Source organism: Armigeres subalbatus, chromosome 2, assembly GCF_024139115.2.
Source record: "Armigeres subalbatus isolate Guangzhou_Male chromosome 2, GZ_Asu_2, whole genome shotgun sequence".
Taxonomy (NCBI): domain Eukaryota; kingdom Metazoa; phylum Arthropoda; class Insecta; order Diptera; family Culicidae; genus Armigeres; species Armigeres subalbatus.
The window spans coordinates 346,296,702-346,321,305 of NC_085140.1; the positions used below are offsets into that span (position 1 = coordinate 346,296,702).

At 40.2% G+C, this 24,604-nt stretch overlaps 2 protein-coding genes across 6 annotated transcripts in view; one reads left to right on the forward strand and one right to left on the reverse strand.

Moving 5' to 3' along the window:
• LOC134212898 (trissin receptor) overlaps positions 1 to 24,604 on the reverse strand; it is a 529,260-nt gene that overhangs the window by 142,156 nt on the left and 362,500 nt on the right. The window lies entirely within an intron of this gene.
• The window catches only part of LOC134212896 (uncharacterized), a 197,754-nt gene that overhangs the window by 141,064 nt on the left and 32,086 nt on the right, over positions 1 to 24,604 (forward strand). The window contains exon 1 of one of the 5 annotated variants that reach the window (XM_062691195.1): positions 3,723 to 4,423. The exons of 2 other annotated variants lie outside the window; for them this stretch is intronic. In XM_062691195.1, the coding sequence (XP_062547179.1) occupies positions 4,415 to 4,423 (9 nt within the window). In that variant the 5' untranslated portion in view covers positions 3,723 to 4,414. Of the gene's footprint in view, positions 1 to 3,722; positions 4,424 to 4,778; positions 4,865 to 24,604 lie in introns of those variants that run through there. 2 more of the 5 variants (XM_062691199.1, XM_062691198.1) reach the window with 2 other exon arrangements.

A 24,604-nucleotide genomic window follows, 5' to 3' on the forward strand; every position in this document is an offset into this window, starting at 1 on the left:
CCTAGAAGAATTTTCGAAGGAATTTCTTATACATTTACAAGTAAAAATATGGAGCGAAATCGAAGGATTTTCGTCATAAATTTCTGAAGATACTTCTGGTCGTATTTTGGGAGGAAATTCCGTACGTATTCTTGAAGGAACTCTCGAATGCATTCCTGAAATAAATGCCGGAGATTTTTCTGGAAGAATAGCCTAAGAAATGTCTAGAAGTAAAACTTGTAGAGAAGAAAAGAAATCTTCAAGGAATTTCCTCGTGAATTTCCTAAAAAAAATAGTGAGGGGTTTCTAGATAAGGAGAAATAACAATTATATGAGAAGGATTTTCGAACGATTTTCAGAGGAGTTTGTGGATAGCTTTCCGGAGGAATTCCGAAGTTCCCAGGGGAGCTTCTAGAAGGATTTCAAGGAGAATTCTTGAGCCCGAAATGTTTCGAGTTGTTTTGAACTTTCATATATTATAGACCCTGGATACTCTAACAAGTTTATTGAATCTTTTGAATTTCATCCACCTATTTCTGAATATGACTGGATCGTAAAGTGCACATGTTTAAGGGAATTCATTTCAGTACCCGTTCAATCTTTCCACCATTTATGGGGGGGGGGTTGTTCCTTGGACTCTAATAAGAGTTAATTTTTTTTTCAGAACATAGACTCTATACTAAAAGAATCTGGGTGACTTATTCGTCATGAAATTTTCAAAGAAAGCAAAAAATTCAATGCAAAAACTAAATGGAAAAATAATGTTCCTATCTATTGGTTTCCCTTTCTCTCCAAGCGGAAGATTGGCGGAAGGAAGGTCGTGCGATTTATTTCGTCACCAAAATTGCCCTCCGCTTGCTTAAAATCTACTATATAATAATCTTCAAGCCTGCTATCAGCTGTTACCCAGAAGTAATACCACAGACAAACAGACGTAACAGCTTAAACAGTGGTATGTGCACTGCATAAGTATGAAAATGATCGTCTTGCTGCATATTCGTCGAAATGTGACTAAGAATCAGTCGGCGAGTGCTTTACATATCTGTATTGATATTTTCAGGGCTGCTAGAATCATTGAAAAAAAAAAAAAAAATACTCCCAGTTCTGGGTTTTTGTTGATTACAACCTTTAGCGTTAACGAAACTATGAGGTAACTCCATGAAAAAAATCACAAAAAATCAAAGAAAATTCGGGTGGTACCGTGTGGGATCGAAATCCGTACAGCACCGAGATCCATCCACCTCATGAGATGTCAATGAATTAAAGGGTGTTAAAGGTAATTTATGTAAAAATAATTTATCTTATCCTGTTCAGATACTTGGTAGTAAGCTTCTAGGGCAAATAAATGGAAAGAAGGCTTTGAAATTAAAATCGCAAAAATCAAAAACAAATCGCCACCCACCAAACGCAGAGTTTTTGCCGCCATTTTGTTTTCGGGTAGAGCATAATTGCACCAAAAGTATTTGTGTTTTAATTGCTAATTGCGAATCATTACATAAGATAAGCGGAATACGAATCGAAGGGATCGCTTCTCAATGTGCGTATCGAACTATTTACAGTGGTAGTTTAGTCAATCAGACTGCTTCAATTTAAATATTCAGTTGAATAATAGCTGTACGGATTTTGATCCTTTGATTCGAAATCCGTCCACGGTGGACGGATTTCGAGTCAGGAGTAGTAGATTTTATCTATTATTTCATCATGTTTCTCGTAGTTTTTTATTGAGTAAATGTGAAATACTTCAAAACTAGAAGCCTTCATGCTCCTGTATCAGTATCAAACGTTTTATTTACATTCGATTACTATTTTCTAATGACTTTTTTTTTATATATAAGGTACTTAAGTGTACGGATTTCGATGCCCCACGGTATTAAAAAATCTGTGAAAAATCAGGTTAACCAGGAAATTAAAGAACACCAACCGTGTAAATAAAATATTGGGTGTATGTAGTTTTTTTTTTTGCATACAGAGATTGAACCTATGGATAATGTGATCCTTATTTTCACATACAATTCGTGTAGCAATTCGACTTGATCTCTATATAATAATTTGAGGTTTAGCGGCTGTTGGTTGAGAAAGTTGATTGATATTTGAATTTGAATCAAATTTTGCAATTCTGAGAACGCACATAACCATATTCAGTAATTTCTTTGCATTCTCATGCATTTATCTTAAACATGCAAGTAAAGGTAATATTCAATTTATCATGCTGTTATTTTTAATCTAAAATGAATTTAAACAACAACGCTTGCTTGTAAAATTCATCTCAATTGCATTCAGTTTATCGAATGTTTATTTGTTCACTTAGAATAGTAACTTTTTTACATGTCGTTTTTAATCGTCAAAAATTCTAGGTGTGAAGTAGGGTAAAATGCCCAATAGTGGACCCCCTAGTAGCGAAATTTTGCTCTTCCTGTCGTAAGGCATAGAAATTTTCAACATATTAACTGTGCTTGATATCTAACAACAAGCTCTGCATCCCCTTTTCGCGATACATACATAAAACACCCAAATACACGGCGTTATTCGTTGCAATTAACATTTTAATGTCTAACTGAATTCGCCCTATAGTAGACCCTCTGGGGGTCCATAATAGGAAATTGCTTCCCTATAGTCGACACTTCATTTGATTTTCATGTCCCGTTTCGGGACGTTCTTCTTCCCTATTATGGACCCCCCAAAATATTCTTATAATGGACACTCTCGTGTTTATTTTTTATAGAATTGTAAAAAATCATCTATAATTTGACTTTCCATAGCATTTATTTCGTATGTAATCAAATCATAGGACTGTAAGGTAGGTTCTCCCGATAGAATTTCATAGCACAATGTTGACATTGTGCTGTAATAATGCAAAAATGGCTGGAGGGTCCACTATTGGGTGGGGGTCCACTATTGGGCACTTTACCCTATAGAACGTCATATTTGAATCACCCATGATAGCGTGGCTGCCGTAATCTGGAAAAGTGACGTTAAAAAGCTCGATGAGTAGTACTCGTTAACACCATTTTTGGAAAATGGCGTATACGTCACTTTTTCAGATTACGGCAGGTGTTATTTTAGTTAAAAATACAAAGAATATTGTTAACAAACATTTTCAATTCTAGAGTGCTTTGAGAATAGGTCGTATGTGCAAATGAGAGCCTCTCTTCGGTTACATTCTCTTTCGATTATTACAAAGCTATACACAAATTTATGTTGGATTTTTTGGCAGATATCTAAAGATAATAACTTTGTCTAGCGTGCTAAAGTGAAAATGTAGCAGAAAATGCTAAACTTGCCGATCTATTGGCGAAAGAGAGCGTGAACAAAGAGAATCTCTCTTTTGCACATACGACCTATTCTCAAAGCAATCTAGAATTCATTCAAGTATTCATATGTTCTAATGGAATTTAAATTAAACTATTTCATAAATATTTGCTGCACCACCCTATCGCGTATCTCATGGTTTGTTTTGACCGAGTAGTTCGCTATGTTCTCCGCCCCGCCCTTCCTCAATATCGCCAACAACCAACCGAGCACCATCAGGAGCCCGGTGCGATGTGGCTGTATAATTGCTGTGTGATAAACTGGAAAGCAGAGACGACGATAAGGACGTCGACGGCGACGGTGACGGCGCAACGCGGAGGAACGACCGACTGAGGTGAGGGCTATGACGACGACAACGATGACTGAACATCTGCTCGTGGCGCTTTGCCGGCTGGCTTGGGCTTAGCATTCAGGGTTCCTCGCTGCACAGCCAAGCCAGTTCCCGAGAACAGTTTAGAGTGATGTTGTGTGAGCGAGTCGAGCTGCAGCAGGCAGTCAGGCAGCAGCGCGGGTTGATTTGTGCCTTACCGGTGGCAGTACATTTTGGGTAAATATCGGAGACGGTTCAACGGATCGGTTACTGCGCTGCGATAACGGACGGAAGGACCAGCGTGCGTGCCGTGCTTGTGTTTTGTGTACGTTGGGTGATGTTTGCTGGCGAGCAGTTTGAACGCGAAGAAAGATTCTTGCAGGCCGTTGTTGCCGGGATTTATCGTTGGTCGGTTGGCACGCCGAACAGAGGGTTTGTTTGTTGTCCAACCCGGTGAGGGCGGGTGTGTTTGGTCCGGAATCGGAAAATAGAGGCGATTGTTTGCAGTTGATGTGTGCGCTTGTAGGTGGATCCGGCTGGGAAAAGGATTACAAACCAAACCAGTGAACATCATCGATTGTGTAGTGGCACATTAGGATTTGCTGCGAGTCCAGACCGTAAGCGACATATTGGTCAGCCGGGCGTGATTGATGAAATGTGTTGTGGAAGTTATCGCCTCGGGAAAAGTGATAGTGAAATATTAAAATAACATGGAAAATATGTTCAGTGTTAGAATCGAGTGCCATTGAGAGAATTGGAATAAAAAAACTGCCGTCAATTAAGGATTACTGCCAGAAAGAAGCTATTTGAAGAGCGATGCATCCAGTAAGTACCTACACCCAACCAGCGGATGGCAGATTTAAATACAATTCTGCATAAGAACCTTACAGAAACTGTATAATAATTTGGCATACATAATTTCTGGAGATTTTAATACAATTTTTGTATTGAAATAATACAGATTTGTATTTTTTTAATACAATATTTGTATAAAAAGCTTACAGAATTGTATATGCCAAGATTTTATACAATGATTGCCAGATTTGTTTTTTGGGTGTACTTGAAAGTAGAATTATCGTGCCAAAGCGGAACAATTTGTTTTTGAAAATATGTTTGAGATTGTCAGAGGCATTTTTTTTAATTATGTCAACCAAGAAAACATATCTCTCGTGGGTTCCTCTGCGTACGCAAGCGTACATAAATTCTAAGCATAATCTTCGAAGCATAATCTTAACCGCATGCTAAAGACAGGGCGTTGAAGGGCAGGTAAGAAGGCATCAGCTTATCCAAGAACAAGAATGAGAAAAAAAACATTCCAACTCCTTTATTTCGGTGGAAGTTCCGATTTTATCATTTAATATCGTATTAGCAAAGGACTTTACTCCTTGTTGTTTTTTTCTTTCTGTTGCCGAAGTTGGTTTGCGCTTTCCCGTTGCTGGTTGCGGCAATGTGTGCTTAGGGACTGTCTGCAACATATTTGGTTGCAATTCTAATCAGATTAAAACTTTTGCAGTAAAAAAATGTAGTTAATGAGGAGAACAGATTTTGCCTGCGCGTGTGGTTCCGGCTGTGTTTGAAGATTAGGTTTGGGTGGAGATAATGAAAGTTGTTTTTGGAATGGTCTGACATTTATTTCTCAATATGCTCAAACATCCAACTGATATGTATGGTAGAGGCTGCAAAAAGAAACATTTTCATACCAGTTGATGTGGGTCCTGAAAACGAATTATAGAACTTAGCATTTCGGAAGGGCGTTTGATCTTTCATCTCATATTCAAATTAATCTTATCTCTAAGCAAAATATTGAAACACCTATTTTATCGTTTCTATTCTGATATCATATGGGTTGACAGCTGATGAAATTTGTATGTATTTTGTTCTTAGTATAGTAAACATGGGAACGATAATGTCAGTTTTATAACTCATTTATAAACCACGTTCTGTCCTATAACAATGTCACAAAAAAATTAATGTTAGTTGAATAGTTACCCTACTTTTTTGTACAAATGCAAATGATTATTTAGATTTTTCTAATTCTGTCTATTCGGGAAAAGGTCCATCTAGAACAGTGATCCTTGGGACTTTGGGCGTATCTTTCCTCAAATTGTTTCTCACATAATAAAGATCAATTGTTATCTTACGAGTAAGTACTTGTAGAAAAGCTTATACAGTCACCTCTCTACATTGCGATATTGAAGGAACCATCGAGATAAGGAGAGATCGAGAAATGGAAAGAAAAAAAAATGAAAAAGGAAAAATGACAACTAAACAAATGTAATCTCTTATCTTTGATGTGTTTGTTATTGTCCAAAGATGGTCTAGTAGCCTAGAAATGTGAATATATCGACACAGGGAGGGACCTAGGTAACCATAAACCAAGGGAGAGATATCCAGATATAGAACATCGAGATGTAGAGAATCGACTGTAAATGTATTTTCCAGCTAAGGGCATGAAAACTCATATTGATCTTGAAATCACTCCATGACCAAAGCAAAAAAAAAGGTGCTGACTAAAATATTGCTTTTATCAAGCCATACAAAATAATATCAAGATCAATATGAATTTTAATACAGTCTAGTAACTACATTTACAAGCCATTCTCGAAGTAAGATAACAACTAGTTTTCATTGTGTGAAAAACAATTAAAGGGAACAAAAAAGGCCTTAAATGCTGGAGATCACTGATCTATGGATTGGAAACTGCAATTTTGAAGTTTTAACACATAATTTTTTGGTAATTTAGTCAAATAATTCTGTTTGAAAACATTTTTTTTCTCATTCAGTTTATGACATTGAATTTGGATTGGATTTGGATTGGATTTGGATTGGATTTGGATTGGATTTGGATTGACTTTGGATTGGCTTTGGATTGAATTTGGATTGGATTTGGATTGGTTTTGGATTGGGATTGGGATTGGATTTGGATTGTATTTGGATCGGATTTGGATTGGATTTGGATTGGATTTGGATTTGGATTGGATTGTATTTGGATTGGATTTAGATTGGATTGGATTTGGATTGAATTTTGATTGGATTTGGATTGGTTTGGATTGAATTTGATTTGGATTTGATTTGGATTTGATTTGACTTGGATTGATTTGACTGGATTTGAAACTGGACTGGGCCTGGACTGGGCCTGACTGGATTTGGACTGAACCTGGACTGACCTGGACTGACCTGGACTGGATCTAGATCGACTCTAGACTGGATCTGAACTGGACCTGAACTGACCTGACCTGGACTCTGGACCGACTTGACTGATCTTGGACTGGCCTGACTGGACTGGACTGAATCTGGACCGGATCTGGATCTGACCTGACTGGATCTGACTGACCTGGACTGAATGACTGACTGGACTGGATCGATCTGACTGGATCTGGACTGACTTGACCGATGGACTGACTGATCTGGACTGGATCTGACTGACCTGACTGGATCTGGACTGATCTGGACTGGACTTGGGACTGACTGATCTGGACTGGATCTGGACTGAACCTGACTGGATCTGGATCTGAACTGACTGGATCTTGGACTGGATCTGGACTGGATCTGGACTGGACTGGAACCGGATCTGGAACTGGCTCTGGACTGGGCCTGGACTGACTGGACTGAACCTGGACTGGATCTGGACTGGACCTGACTGGATGACCGACGTGACTGGATCTGGACTGACCTGGACTGACCTGGACTGGATCTGACTGACTGACTGGATCTGGATCTGGACTGACCTGACTGGATCTGGACTGGATCTGGACTGACCTGGACTGACTTGGACTGATCTGGACTGATCTGGACCGATCTGGACTGGATCTGACTGATCTGGACTGACCTGACCGATCTGGACTGGATCTGGACTGGATCTGGACTGACCTGGACTGGATCTGGACTGATCTGACTTGACTGGATTCAATCGACTTGGACTGATCTGACTGACCTGGACTGACCTGGATCGGATCTGGACTGACCTGGACTGGATCTGGATTGACTTGACTGGATTTGGACTGATCTGGACTCGACCTTGATCTGACTGATCTGGACTGGATCTGGACTGGATCTGACTGGATTTGGACTGGATCGACTGATCTGGACTGGATCGACTGGATCGACTGACCTGGACTGGATCTGGACTGATCTGGACTGACCTGACTGGATCTGGACTGGATCTGGACTGGATCTGGACTGGATCTGGACTGATCTGGACTGATCTGGACTGGATCTGACTGGATCTGACCTGACCTGGACTGGACTAGATCTGACCTGGACTGGATTTGGACTGAACCTGGACTGGACCTGGATCTGAACTGACTGACCTGGACTGGATCTGACTGGACCTGAACTGGCTCTGGACTGGCCTGACTGATCTGGACTGAACCTGACTGGACCTGGACTGGATCTGACTCCAGACTGGATCCAGACTGGACTTTGACTGGACTTGACTGACTTTGCCTGGACTGGATCTGGACTGAACCTGGACCTGATCTGGACTGATCCTGACCGACTCTGAAACTGACTTGACTGAGACCGATCTTGACTGACTCTGGAACTGATCTGGACTGGACCTGAACCGTTTGAACTGGACCTGACCTGACTGGATCTGACTGACCTGACTGGATCTGGACTCGATCTGGACCTGGACTGGATCTGGACTGATCTGGACTGGACCTTGACCGATCTGGACTGACCTGGACTGACTCCGACTGGATCTGGACTGGATTTGACTGACCTGGACTGGATTTGGACTGACTTGACTGACCTGGACTGGATCTGGACTGGATCTGGACTTGACCTGATCTGGACCTGGATCTGACTGATCTGGATCTGGACTTGACTGGATCTGGACTGGACCTGGACTGACCTGGACTGACCTGGACTGGATCTGGACCGATCTGGACTGGATCTGGACTGACCTGACTGATCTGGACTGACCTGGACTGGATCTGGACTGGATCTGGACTGATCTGACCGACTGACTGACCTGGATCTGACCGACCGGATCTTGGACTGGATCTGGACTGATCTGGACTGGACTTGACTGGATCTGGACTGACCTGGACTGGATCTTGGATCGACCTGACTGACCTGGACTGACCTGGACTGACTGGACTGGATCTGGACTGGATCTTGGACTGACCTGGACTGGATCTGGACTGACCTGACTGACCTGGATCTGGACTGACCTGGACTGACCTGGACTGACCTGGACCGATCTGGACTGGATCTGGACTGGACCTGACTGATCTGGACTGACCTGGACCTGATCTGGACCTGACTTGGATCTGACTGGATCTGGACCTGACTGGATCTGGACTGGATCTGGACTGACCTGACTGGATCTGACTGGACTAGGACTGGATCTGGACTGGATCTGGACTGACCTGGACTGGATCTGGACTGACTGGATCGGACTGACCTGGACTGGACCTGGACTGGATCTGGACTGGATCTGGACTGGATCTGGACTGACTTGACCGACTGGATCTGACCGACCTGGACTGGACTGGACTGATCTGACTGGATCTGGACTGGATCTGACTGGATCTGACTGACCTGATCTGACTGACCTTGACCTGACTGGATCTGGACTGGACCTGACTGATCTGGACTGGACCTGGACCGATCTGGACTGATCTGGACTGACCTGGACTGGATCTGGACTGATCTGGACTGGACCTGGACTGGATCCTGACTGGATCTGGACTGATCTTGGACTGATCTGACTGGATCTGGACCGACCTGACCGATCTGGACTGATCTGGACTGATCTGGACTGGATCGGACTGATCTGGACTGACCTGGACTGACTCGACTGACCGACTGGACTGGATCTGGACTGATCTGACTGGATCTGACTGATCTGGACTGACCTGGACTGACCTGACCGATCTGACCGACTGACCTGGACTGACCTGGACTGGATCTGGACTGACCTGGACTGACCTGACTGGACCTGGACTGGACTTGGACTGATCCTGACTGACCTGGACTGACCTGGACCGACTGGACTGGATCGACTGGATCTGACTGGATCTGGACTGACCTGACTGGATCTGGACTGACTGGACTGACCTGGACTGGACTGATCTGGACCGGATCTGACTGACCTGGACTGACCTGACTGGATCTGGATGGATCTGGACTGGATCTGGATCGACTGGACTGGATCTGACTGGATCTGGACTGGATCTGGACTGGATCTGACTGGATCTGGACTGATCTGGATCTGCACTGACTGGATCGACTGACCTGGACTGGATCTGGACTGGATCTGACTGGATCTGGACTGGATCTGACTGACTGACTGGATCTGACTGATTTGGACCTGATCTGGACTGACTGGATCTGGACAAGGACTGGATCGACTGAACTTGACTGATCTGACTGACTCTGGACTGGATCTGACTGGATCTGGACTGACCTGGACTGATCTGGACTGACCTGGACTGACCTGACTGGATCTGGACTGGATCTGGACTGGATCTGGACTGGATCTGGACTGACCTGGACTGATCTGGACTGGATCTGGACTGACCTGACTGACCTGGACTGACCTTGGACTGGACCTGACTGACCTGACTGACCTGGACTGGATCTGGACTGACCTGGACTGACCTGGACTGACCTGACTGGATCTTGGACCGACCTGACTGGACTGGACTGGATCTGACTGGATCTGACTGGATCTGGACTGGATCTGGACTGGATCTGGACTGACCTGGACTGGATCTGGACTGACCTGGACTGGATCTGGACTGACCTGGACTGATCTGGACTGGATCTTGACCTGACTGATCTGGACTGATCTTGGACCGACCTGGACTGACCTGGACTGGATCTGACTGACCTGGACTGATCTGGACTGGATCTGGACTGGACCTGACTGACTCTGGACTGGATCTGACTGACCTGACCGGATCTGGACTGGATCTGGACTGATCTGGACTGACTGATCGACCTGGACTGACTGGATCTGATCTGGACTGGATCTGGATCGATCTGGACTGACTGGATCTGGACTGACCTGACTGGATCTGGACTGGATCTGGACCGGACCTGACTGGACTGACCTGGACTGACCTGACTGGATCTGGACTGGACCTGGACCGATCTGACTGACTTGACCTGGATCTGACTTGACTGGATCTGGACTGACTTGACTGGATCGACTGACTTGGACTGACCTGGACTGACTGATCTGGATCGATCTGGACTGGATCGACTGGATCTGGATCGACCTGACTGACCTGGACTGGATCTGGACTGACTTGACTGGATCTGGACTGACCTGGACTGGATCTCTGGACTGACCTGAATTGACTGGATCTTGGACTGACCTGAACCTGACTGGACTCAGGATCAGAATTAGGACTAGACTTTGACGGAACCTGACCTGATCTGGACTGAACCTGGACTGGATCTGGACTGACCTGACTGGATCTGGACTGGACTTGGACCGGATCTTGACTGACCTGGACTGACCTGGACTCGATCTGACTGGACCTGGACTGGATCTGGACTGACCTGATTGATCTGACTGGATCTGGACCGATCTGACTGGACTTGAACTGACCTGGACTGGATCTGAACTGGTTTGGACTGGCCTGACTGGATCTGGACTGAACCTGGACTGGATCTGGACCGGACTTAGACTGGATCTTGACCGATCCGGACTGGCCTCTGGACTGAGTTTTGACTGGATCTGGACTGGACCTGGACTGACCTGGACTGGATCTGGACCGATCTGGACTGACCTGACTGACCTTGACCTGATCTGGACTGGATCTGGGGCCGGATATGACTGACTTAAAACCGACCTTAGACTGGTTCCTGGACTGAGCTCTGACTGTATCTTGACTGGATCTGGACTGGATCTGATCTGATCTGACTTGATCTGGACTGGATCTGGACTCGATCTGACTGGATCTGGACCGACCTGACTGACCTGACTGGACCTGGACTGATCGATCTGGACTGGACCTGACTGACCTTGGACTGGATCTGGACTGATCTGACCGGATCTGACCTTGGACTGATTCGACCTGACTCTAAAACTGGATCTGGACTGACTTGGACTGGATCTGGACTAAACCTGACTGATCTGGACTGACCTTTGGACTGGATCTGGACTGGATCTGGATCGATCTGGACTGACCTGGACTGGACCTGGACTGGATCTGACTGGATCTGGACTGGATCTGGACTGGATCTGGACTGATTGACCGACTCTGGATCTGGATTAGACTTGATCTGGATCTGACCTGGATCTGGACTGGATTGACTGGATCTGGACTGACCTGACTGGATCTTGACTGACTGGATTGGACCTGGACTGGATTTGGCATTGATCTGGACTGAATTTGGACTGGATTCTGGACTGATTTAAACTGGATCTGGATTGATTTAAATTGATTTGATTGGATTAAATTGATTTGGATTGATTTGGATTGGATTTGTATTTTGATTGGATTTGGATTGGATTTGGATTGGATTTGGATTGGATTAGGGTTGGGGTTTGATTTGGATTTGGGTTGGGTTTTGATTTGGATTGGATTTGAATTGGATTTTGATTGGATTTGGATTGAATTTGCATTGGATTTGGATCGGATTTTGATTGGACTTGGTTTGGATTTGGATTTGAATTAGATTTGGATTGGATATGGATAGGAATTATAGTTGGATTTTATTTGGATTGGATTTAGATTGGATTTGGATATGAATTTAATTTGGATTGGATTTTAATTGGATTTGGATTAGATTTGTATTTGATTTGGATTAGTTCTGTATTGAATATTGATTAGATGTGGATGGTATTGAAGATCATTCTATTTCCCCAAATATCGCACAATAAAAGAAGGCTATTGACCTCGTAAAATTTGTTGTTCTCATCGAATTATTACTTAGATTGTAATCTACAAGCTGGTAAAGATTTTTGGGACAAAATAGTGACAAAGGTATGAATTGAGATTTGTCTTTTACGATCCACCATTTATCAGCCTACGACCCCCTGGAGGTCGCGACCCACAGTTTGAAAACCCATGCATTATAGTATTAACGAATGCAACTATTATTCCTGAATTAAATTAAACAATGCTTGTTCTGAAAAAGTCGAAAAAACAGCAAGCCAGTTTGTCCCAGATAGAAAATGACCGCATATGAGCCTCTTTTTCCTTGATAATGGAACTCATATGCAGTCATATTCAAGATGGGACAAGTAGGTTTGATTAATGCTACTCATTTTCTTCATTTGATGTTTTTTTTTCATATGGCACTGATATGTGATCGTTGGCAGTAAAATGCTTATTCAATCAAAAATAGTCTTGTGGAGTTATAAAAACTAGCTGAATTGTACTAACTAATAAAAAAAACTAACTAATTGTAATTATGAATCTCAAGTCATAACGTTGTTTGCATTCTCAGTATTTGTTTCGATTAACTGCCACCCTTCTTTCCACAGTAAGGTGTATACCTTAAAAGACATAGACATTTTAGGCACATGGAATGCGTACGATTTCGCACCAATAAAGCTAACACCCAAGGCTGAACGATGATGAATTGAACTCATTCACAACCCGTTCCGTGAGTAAACAAAAGATACCAACTCACAATCTTTATTGCTCTCCCCCAGCCAACACTCCTGCAGTGACTGTGTTTATGAATCATCCGCTCTCGTCGTCTTGGGCAATTCACGCGACATTAGTCCAAACTTAGTCATTCATTCACCGGCGTGAAGGCAAAACAACACTTGCCCATTCATCGTGTAGTAAATATCAACAGGAAGAAGTGAACAACTGGCTGGAAAACATAAGCAGTAAGCAGCTCCAGCGGTAGCACCCGTGGTTGTGCTTTGCTGCCGGACTGAATGAGTAATCCCATTCGCGACCCCAGAAGGGCAGCATGGTGACAAAAGAAAATTCGCAACGATCGCTAACTGAAACGTAAAGGAACGCGAGAGCAGCTTCTGCAGCTCCCAAGTGGGGAACACGTGTTCACTATTTTACTTTCGTCTTCCGTGTGCTGCTTAATGCTTTGAACTTTGATGCAATCGGAATGCTGGGCACCGGGAAGTATGTGCAGTTCTCATTCGCCAATTCCGTAACCTTTGTTCTGAGTCGTATCTTTGTTCGAATATGTCGACAACGGATAAACGATGTTTCAATATGTCGCCTTTGTATCTTGGATTGCTACACCACTAGAGAAAAATTCAAATTAATTTTTCCATTAGAAATAAGAGAACAAGACAGCAATTTGTCTCTAATAAAAAGGGTAGTTTTCGATCTGTACCGCATCTAAGTGAATTCCCATAAACACATCTTCTCTAGATGCCCTTCATGGTTTCCGTTTCCGGAAACTGACCCTAAAACGAAAAGTCACGTAAAACTATTTCCCATTCCGGCCTCGTGCTGTGGTCAAAAGTGTACATCCCCCAATTTCATCCAGCAAGAAACAACCCAAACAACAAAACCGATAAATTGTAAACTCTTCCTGTCCGAATCTAAATCCGAACCTGTGGGAGCAAAGCTCAACACCGGCGGTGCAGTCCCTCGTTGCGGCGAACGTCATCATTCTGGATTTGTTTAGAATTTTGTGGGGAAATGTAAACAAGTTCCCGTCCCCAAATCACCATCGCCAACCGTAGCAGGGCTGTTGCAGCGTTCCGGACGGCGTTTGATGTCAAGCCAAGGTAAACTTTCAGACAAGCGGGGGAAAACCTTCGCCGACCCCCCCTCAAAGTAGGTTATTCGTTGAACGTCCACTCGGTGCGGGCCAACGCTGCGCTGACAGTGTGATCCTTGGTGCTCAGAAAAGCTAAATACCTACCCTCCAAGACGCACATGGCTTGGAACTAACGACTATAGCTACCAACATGTAGCATCGGCCGCCACTGATGTAGTTGCGGTGTGCAAATATTTGCCCATCATGTTCGCACATGTTGGTGGGGGGAATTTTTCCCTGTTGCGTTTGTTTGTTTGTTCTGTCCAGGCAGCAGCGTAGAATATGGCACATGAGTAGAAGCCACACAAAATACTTTACGCTGATGTATACCTAAATGGAATCTATGTTGTTCCACGATGGGACTCAACTAGCTCCACTGGACTGACGGGACCATATTTATAACACGGTGGTCCTGGTCATGCAAATGAACTTCCCGTTCCCGTCAAATATAATTCCGTAATGCCACACAATGCATCTTGTGCAGCGTAGGTACCTACTGTGTGTCAGAACTGAACAACAATGAATGAGTTTTTAATTGCAAACTTCCCGACATCAACCAACGTGGTTTATGAACGAATGCTGAAGTTGAATAAGCTCTGGAGAAACGGAACAGTTATGAACAGCAATAGAAGATATCAGGTCGAATTATGGCTAGGGTTTCACTTGTGATGTTTTTGACAGATTTATCTCTAAGATGAGGCAGTTGGTGGGAAACTTAGTTGTGTTGTTATCAATGCCGACCAGAACTGCCTCTGGTAGGATGCCCGATTGGCGTTTCATTTTGTTCTTGGCTTCTTTTCTGAGAAAGTGGGCCATTTGAACTCTTATAAAAGCAGAGCAGTGTAATCGAGATTCAAATCAATAATTTTCGGTTTCGATTAACAACAAATATTATCAAACTTTGTATAGCTTATAATTTTAAAAATATTCCATTATGAACTTATGATCTTCTTTGTGTTCTGGTGAAGGTCGTATAACATTGTGCACATAATGCAGTAGATGATTAAAATACTAACACTGCACAATGTTTCACAAGTCACAAATCAAAACGATGCATTTAATTTTTGTTGTCCAAAGTTTGGTATTTAATATTTCATAGCATAAAGGTGATAAAGAAAATAAAGCATTAGGAGTGATTCACATCGAGCAACAATTAAAACCTATTTATTCTCTATACGTTGGCAATTTAGCAATTTCACAGTACATTCCAGCATTTTTGAAAAAAAAAAAAAAATCTAAGTCGGCAACCCTTAAGGGATACTGCCAGCCATGTAAACAGTTTGGATTACGGACAAGGATAATTGAGGCGTAGTAATAATTGAATCTATATCAAACTATTGGAAATCGTGTTGATTTTTCATATAAAATTATGTTTATAGTGAAAATGTGATGTGCTTTATGTGTTGTGAAGTGAATTTCAAAAGGATACATCTGTTTTAGTTAGAAATTGAGTGGATAACAATGTCGTGAAAACAGATGTACATCTGCTAGTAATAATCAAGCAGTGCATCAAACCAACAGTTAGGAGGTAGGAAAATGAAAATAAATGGCTATTATAATTTTATTTTTGATAATTTGAATCTGGTGAACTGAATCATTTTCTATACGAAACCATAAATAATATTCCAAACATTGAAGAATGTGTTCCATCAATTATTGTGTATATTCGTTGCGCGAAATTGAAATTGAATTGATTTTTAATTTGGTTTTTCGACGGTTGTGATTAATATACGAACTGTTAATAATATGGAAACATTTACCGGAGACCACATTATCAAGAAGACTGGCAACACAGCCTGAAATCGGGCGACACTGTTAGCAGCGCTGTCGGTGAGCCGAGGTGGTACTATATTTGTTTGAGTGAGTGAGTTGACACTGTATCCTCAGTTACACGGTCAATCAAAATATATCAAAACCACATTTAAATTATGCTAAAAAAAAACTCTCGAGAAGTACACTGAGATTAAACGTATTTCAATTTTATGAGATCAACATAACTTTAAGCCGAATAATATTTGGAGTTTTGTCTTGAGCTGACGATTAAAGTGCCGCACTCTATACAGGGTGGCCACTGAAATTCGATTTTCAAATTCCCGGTTTTTCCCGCTTTTCCCGATAAATTTTGTCAAATTTTCCCGGTTTTTATTTACCTTTAAAAACAGTCAGGGTAAGAGTTTTTGAACTTTAACTAGGTGTTTTATTTACTGACCAAACGAAACAACTGATGATTTGTAACGAACCTTTCAAATATATACATTAAATTACCAACATATTATGCGAGCTGCTTTAATAGACAGGGACACTGAAATTGTGCGTTTCGTGGTCATGTAGTTAGTGTCAACCGGCATTTAATCAATATAGTAATACAACATTAGCACCTAATCACAATGGTTTGATTTGTTCCTTAGTTGCAAGACATTCGTATTTTTTTTCTTGGTGGCAAAACTTTCGTAAGTTTCTGACAGAGCCAATGGATATTGCATGACAGTCTAGTGTGATTCTTCCTTCTTAGAGCATAATGTTCACAGAAAGCAGTAAAAACGTATAATATATTATAGTATAACAGGAATATGTTTAATGTTCGGCTCTCGGTTTGATCTTATTCAGACTATTTTATTTTCTAAACTATTACCTTCCTGAGTAACTGATTTCAAATTATCGCAAAATTATGTAAGGAAAGACAAAATTATTTATAATAAAAGAAATCAAATTAAATCGATGTTTTTAACGTAGAGAGCATAGCACTGACGTATTTAAGTAAAGCAGTGTATAACCGCATTATGGTAATTGGTATTGCTTTTCTAAAAATCCACAAAATAATAAAACAACTAATATGAACACAGATTTAACCCGAAGATTCCAATTTGTGTTCATTTTGTTTGATTTCTTAACCTTCCGGGACTCGCATGGTCCTGGGTCACTCACGCAGTCCCGCTGCTCTTGTGAACAACAAGCGTGCTTTTTCGAGGGTGTTGTACTTTTTACAACGGTCCGAATCCCGGAAGGTTAAAATGATTTAAGCACATTTTGGGCAATCAAAAAAAATCGATTCGTAATTTAATCAATTTTGTATTTTAAATTTGTTTGTTTTGATAAGAAAATTATTTTGAGCTTTTTTAGTGGAATGTTTTCACCTGTCATAAGACGAGTTTAAACAATCCCATTGAATTCCACCACTTAATTGTATCCTGTTTGTTTTGTTAAAATAAAATATTGAATTTATTGTTAATAAGTATGAACGTTTCTATTCGATACTAGTCGACCCGGTCAGACGTTGTTCTGCATAGTAGGCAAAAATTTGCGTTGTGAACTGCTCATGTGAAATTTCCTACGAATCTTTATTTTAGTTTTCCACGATTTGCTTAATTTTATTTATATATATAGATATAATATTAGAATATTTAAAGTTTTGGGACTTACTTTTTTCATTGTAACAGGTTAAAAAATATCTTAGAACAAAAAATATCTTTCACCATCATAGCCTTCTATTATATTAGGTTAGTTGTGTAAAAAATACTAAACTAAAGATTTTTTACTCTTTAAAATATTACAAACAAAATCACGTTAAACTTTGTTAAATTACCATTTTACAATGATTTGATATAATTCCAAATAATTCTTGACTATGTGTTAAAATATATAAGTATTACATATAATATAATTAATATAATTATTTATCACCATATCCATTTTTTCAATCCTGCGCAACATTGAACATTGGAAGAATTACTTAAAGTTGAATACATTCATTCAAAAGAATGAATATTTCGATATTTAATTCTATGCTTGCCTCAAAACACAATATTTAATTTATGATATGTGTCAGTCGAAATTGATATCAAAATGATCTAGTGACAACACAAACTGGATTTGGGAAAAAGATCTACTTAATTTTTGTACCTTACACACACCCTGTACTAAAATCAAATAATTAAGTTAGAATGCGACTTTAATGCAAACATTGAAGAGTAAATCTTTTCCTTATATCAGCTTTATAAAAAAACTTTGAAGCATTTTTAATTTGACTTGACAAAAATATGTTTTTTCCTGGTACATGTCATGAATTCCCGGTTTTTCCCCCTTTTTTCCCAATGACTTAAATTTCCCGTCTTTTTCCCGCTTTTCCCGGTTCGGTGGCCACCCTGTCTATATCAATTTCCGTATTTATTATTATTATTTATTCAGATTAATTCTTATTCAATTTCCGTATGGACCTGCTAATTTCCTTCACATTTCGACTGAAGACTGTTTTCATGATTTGATTTGAAACAATATACTCTCTAGATTTTACTTAATTTTTATCATTACCTGTGCCGGTTGACTATTGTCTATCCGGAATAAATTTATACCGCTTTTTATAACGAAGTTGGATTGTTCTCCAGATACAGGCAAATTTCCTAACTTCGGAAGTAGTGCGTTGGATTCGCCTAAAGATGCGCTAAACAACGCATCAAATAGTTTGACAAATAAAACTTCGGAAGAAAGTTCGGTTCGGAAGTCCCTACTTCCGAATTCTAACCTGGTGCTACGCCGACAATAATAGCCTGAAGCTAGGCAATTAACTGAAGGGCATCATACACGCTTCATGACAATTTTCCTATCATATTGCGATCGCAAGTATTGTATCTGTATTCGCGATGTCGACACAATTTAGAGTAGAATTCTACTTTTACCTATAGGTAGTATATATACAGTATACTGTGGAAAATATTCCTTCTAAAAGTTATTTGTTGACAGTTAACTAACACTAGCAGACATCGACCTCCTCCACACCTTTATTAGATCCCATTTACTTTTGTCAGCTAAGATCACTACCACACAGATAACAAGCTACCACTTCAACTCAGAAGAGGCTCTGTCGGCAATGAAGTTGACCGCTTGTATGGAAAAATGCCAGAGCTGCCAGTCTTCTTGATAAAGTGGTCTTCGCAATTACCCTAATTGAAACTGGCTTAACACAAAAAATGAGTTGTAGGTATAAGGATACCAAAGTATGTGGCAGATTTAATAGAATTTATGGTCGCCGTAAAAATCTGGATAAAGATTATATTTTGACAATTTTTATGTTGGACAACGTATTACCCGAAGGTACTGGGTGTCAAGTCAGAACTTACAATTGAGGACCGTCACGAAATCATGTAAATTTCAATATTTTTAAGATAAATGCCAACGGCAGATATTTTGTTCATAGTATCATTCAATTCAAATTGCAAATCATTCTGCGTGATCCCTTTTCTAGCGTTTGCTTGATGTGTTTACAAATCGATTCTCGCGCTCTATTCCAATCCATTGCATATATATATATTAGGGTGGTTCAAAAAATCGATTTTGCTCCATAGTGCTCATCTGATTTTTACCATGTTCTGAGTGTCATCGGGAAATTTGAGTTCATTTGAACAAAAGCTGATTTAGCACTAGCTGTTTCAAGTCTGCATGCAAATTAGTATGGGGAAATTTATTTTTTCATTATACTGTTAATGACGTTTCCCAATTAAGCACAGGTTAAAAGGAAACCTACATAGCTAAAAGGAATACTCAACAGCTTCCACTCAGTGAAAACCGCATATCAATTAATCGTTCCAATAATTAGTAATCGAATTTAATGTATACCGTGGTTTTCTGGAGCTAATTGCATAACTCATCAACAGGCAACATTGCTGCTCGTGGCGCGAAAGATAGCAAACACAAATTCAGGCTACTATGTTGCACTGCACATTTCAGTGATGCCCTCAAAGAAGTTTAAAGATCATGACTAAAGATTCGCATCCTGTCTTAAAATCGATTACTAATTATTGGGACGATTAATCAACATGCGGTTTTCGTTGGGTGAAAGCTGTTGAGTATCCCTTTTAGCTATGTAGGTGTTCTTTCAACCTGCGCTTAATGGGGAAACGTCATTAACAGTATAATGGAAAAATAAATTTCCCCATACTAATTTGCATGCAAACTTGAAACGGCTTGTGCTAAATCAGTTTTAATCCAAATGAACTCAAATTTTCAGAGGACACTCAGAACATGGTAAAGAATCAGATGAGCACTGTGGAGCAAAATCGATTTTTTGAACCACCCTAATATATATATTAATGAGTTTGCATTTCCTTTAAGGCAATATAACTCACAAACGGATGGACCGATTTGCAAGCTTTCCTCACTAATCGATTCGTCTTGGAATCAGCTTTGTTTTATACATATTAAGAGTTGATCAATTTGACAGGGAATGTTGGAAAATTGTCAAATTACAATATTAGGGCGAGTTGAGAGGAAACCCAATGCGAACGCACGAAAATCGATCTAGAGTGCGATGCAGAAAAAAACAAAATTATTGTATCCAAAACAAAATTCACATAGTGTTTTATACACCACTCAATATGAAAGCATCGCACAATTGTTATTTTTATTATTTCACGCATGCTGCGACACAGCAAAGCTGAAAAAATAAAAACAAAAGTTGTCCGCTGCCTTCGTATTGAGTGGTGTGCCCTTGAAAACGTGAGTGAATTTTGTTTTGGATTATGTGATGCTTGTCTTTAAGGGTCACCCGGTCATAAGAATGGCTGGTGCTACCCAGCAATTCCAATAGGACATCGATGAAAAATTATTCGATATCTGTCAAAAGTAATCTTGCTCTGCGAGCAGGGTTATTCGATAATTATTGAAATGTCAATTATAAGTTTAATTCTTTAAATCAGATAGACCCTAAGAACGCCAACAAACCCGAGCAACGCAGGGGTAAAAAATTTAATGTTATTTATTAGGCCGTTACAAATATTTAATTTACTTTTTGTCCTACTGGTCTCCGAAATATACAAAAAAATAAATATTGAATAAAAAAAAAATCAAAAAACTCCTCGGATTTGTTAAAGAATGTTTTGAAAATCCTCATAATTATCCGAATTTTATTTTGTTGCTTCCTCAAAATATAATTTTTTAACAAAAAAAATCCGAGGGGAAGGGATACAAAATAGATTTTAAATATTTGTATCGGCCTTATTAAGATTTCTAATACTTTTTTTACAAATCAGGTGCTTATTGATATGTATAAGAAAAACCCAGAATAACCCACTCAGCGGTGATGGTGCTTTTCTCGTGTAATAAGAAAAGCACAAAAAGAGGTCAAAATTGCACTGTAGGGAGCTAGATTCAGTTATTTCCATCAGTTTATTTGAACCGTTTGTTTGAGAAACTGCATATGTAACATTTTTGGCCAAAATGAGATTTTTATATATTCTGAATCCTCGTCCAAAAATACGTATTCTGGCAAAAAATACGAAAAAAATTTTTTGTTCAGGAATGTATGAAATTTTTTTCGTTTGTTTGAAAAACTACATATGTCCACGTACTTTGAAGAGCAATTGTGGAGTACTGCTTACATTGTTTGCACTGAAAGTGCCCCAGGGTGTTGAGTTTTGCCAAAAACTATTGATCTGTATCGAAGAAATCGAAAGATTCGGTGCAAATTTGTTCAAAAACAGTTTTTTGTTGTTTTCTCGAAATAGTGTAAAAATGTAAAAAACAAATGATTCATTTCTTTGCGTTCGTTTGAATGCATTGCAGTGGTTTTTGAAAACAAAAAAATTACGTTAATTGACATAATTGCGCAAGGTTGCAAGTCTAATGAACTGCGCAATCAGATTTAAAAGGAGGATCAAACACTGTCATAGAGGCGTTGGGAGCTATGATAAAAAGCGAGGAGGAACAAGTGAAGGGTTTGTCTAATAATAAACCGCCGAGAGAGAATGTTTATCGTATTGAAAGACAAATGGATCAAGTGTGGCTTTAAGGGACAGGAACAATTGCGTTGTGACCGAAGACAATCAAAATGAGCAGAATAGAATAAAATGTTACAGTTGAGGAAGACATGCTCATTTTTCAAATTATTCGCATTGCCCTCAGGAAAATGTAGAAGATGACTATTTGGTCGAAAAATGATACGAAGCAAATTAGATATTAGAGAAGCATTTTTGCAAGTGGAGCTTGAACCGGAATCAAGAGATGTAACAACTTTCATAACAAGTCTTGGTCTGTTCAGATTCAAACGCTTGCCGTTTGGGTTGGAAACTGCCTCAGAAGCATGCCAACGTATTATAGACGAAATACCTACTGGCTGCGAAGGAACCTATTGGAATTTACACGATAACACCATTGAAGGTGCGACTGTGGAAGAACATGATAGTCGTTAAAATGAGATAATTTAATTCTCAATCGTTTAAAGCAACGTAATGTAGCATTGAACTGGGATAAATGTATGCTCAAAGCTAAAGAGTAAGACCTTCTTTGGCTGATGGTATTCAGCCATTTATAGTTAAGACAGATGATGTTCCTTCATTTTGAGCGCCAAATAATGATGCTGAAGTACGAAGTTTTCTGAGTCTCGCAAGTAAGTAAGATCCTACGCCAGTCCGGTTGGTCTAGGAGCTATAATTACTCAGTACGACAATCAAGGAATTGCGTATCATAAGTTATGCTTCGAAGTCCTTAACCAATACGGAATCACGCTACTGCCATACAGAAAAAGAAGCGCTTGCTCTAGTCCGGGCTGTTGAAAGGTTTTAGATAGGTGTAAACCACATGGGTGCTACAGTTACAAGCTTTTGAATAAATAATATTGTTCATATTTCTGATGAGAACAACGGAGCTGATGCATTATCTAGACTAGCGATTCGAGACCCAACCCTTTTGATAGCAGCGAAGAAATGGTAATCCGAGAAATGGTAGCAGCTGCCGCTAGTTCCATCGCGTTGAGTTGGGAAGAAACTAAAGAGGCATCTATTGCGGATGAAGAAATTCAGAACGTACTGAGAATGTTAAGAATAAATTGACATGAGAAACTGCCTTTGCATACAGAGTCATTGCAAAGGAATTGTGTCAAGTCGGAGACGTTTTGCTCTGTACAGATCGTTTAATAATCCTTCAGCAGCTTTGTAAAAGATAACCATTGGCGTAACTAATGGAAAATTCTAGGGGGCAAACTATATTTAGTTTCTTTATTTTTTACAGTCATAACTAACGATGGTTTGGCTCTTCCAGTCTTTATGACAAGCTAAAACGGGTTTTGCGTCTACTATTCCTGCACCAGCTAGACAAAAATGGTTGCTGCCACTTCATTGTGCCTAAATCTGTTCACGTATGAGTTGCAGTAACCTATGCGAAACAAATGTGCTACTAGGGGTATTACACCTTCTTCAGAGATTTAGTTTTATTGTAGGCTGCGTAAGCCTTTTAATCCCTGAAGACGGTGTAATACACATCAAAACGTCAAAATAGTAGACGTATAACCCGTTTTAGCTTGTCGTAAAGACTTAACGAGCAGAAAAACACCATCGTCAATTAATAATCACAATCGAAAGCAACCATTCATTGCTCAGTCATAACACAGAACGTTTATCATTTTCGCTTTCGTTCTTTATTATTTAACTTTTACATACTAACCTTTTCTAGAAATCAAAAAGTTTTACCGAACCTTTCTCCAATCTCAAGAAGCCTAGCGTGATAATGGGAATTCAAAATTTTCAGAAAATAGTAGCAAAATCCCTAAAACACTTAACTAGACAGTTCTGCAGAAAAGATTTTCCTTTGAAACATTTAGATTCGATACAGGCATATAACTAATACGCTACTTGATCGAATATATTAAACTTGCTGTAGTGTTTCGAAGAGAGTGATAATGAATACAATTTATTATTTGCAATAACAATACCTACTTATGCAAAGTGGCAAATTTTCTAGGGGGGGCTAACGAGATCCTAGGTGGGGCTAAAGCCCCCCCTAGCCCCCCTGTAGTTACGCCAATGAAGATAACTAGAAAATAAATAGCTCTTGAAGGTCATACTGGTAGCAGAATAATGAAGACACATTTGCGTGCGAATGTTTGGTGGCTAAAAACTTCAAGATGTCGAAAATTCATGAAGGATTGCAGAGGTTGCAGAGAAACACGCAAGTTTCATCAGAAGCTCAACATATCCCGCAAAGGCTTCGTGCCGCGAACCGAAATGTGCAGGGATAAGGATGGGAGCATCTTGACGAACGAATGTGTGATAATCGAAAGGTGGAATCAGCACTACGAGGAACATTTGAATGAAGAGTACAGGCAGTGAAAGTCAAGGCAGCCCCCACCTTGAGGGAAGTTAAAGATCAATAAAGCAGCTGGTAGGAATGGTATCGGAGCTGATCTTATCAAGATGGACCCGGAAAAGCTGGCCATTTGCCTGCACAAACTAATAATCAGAATCTGGGAAAATGGACAGCTACCGGAGGAATAGAAGGGGTTATATGCCCCATCTACAAGAAAGGCGACAA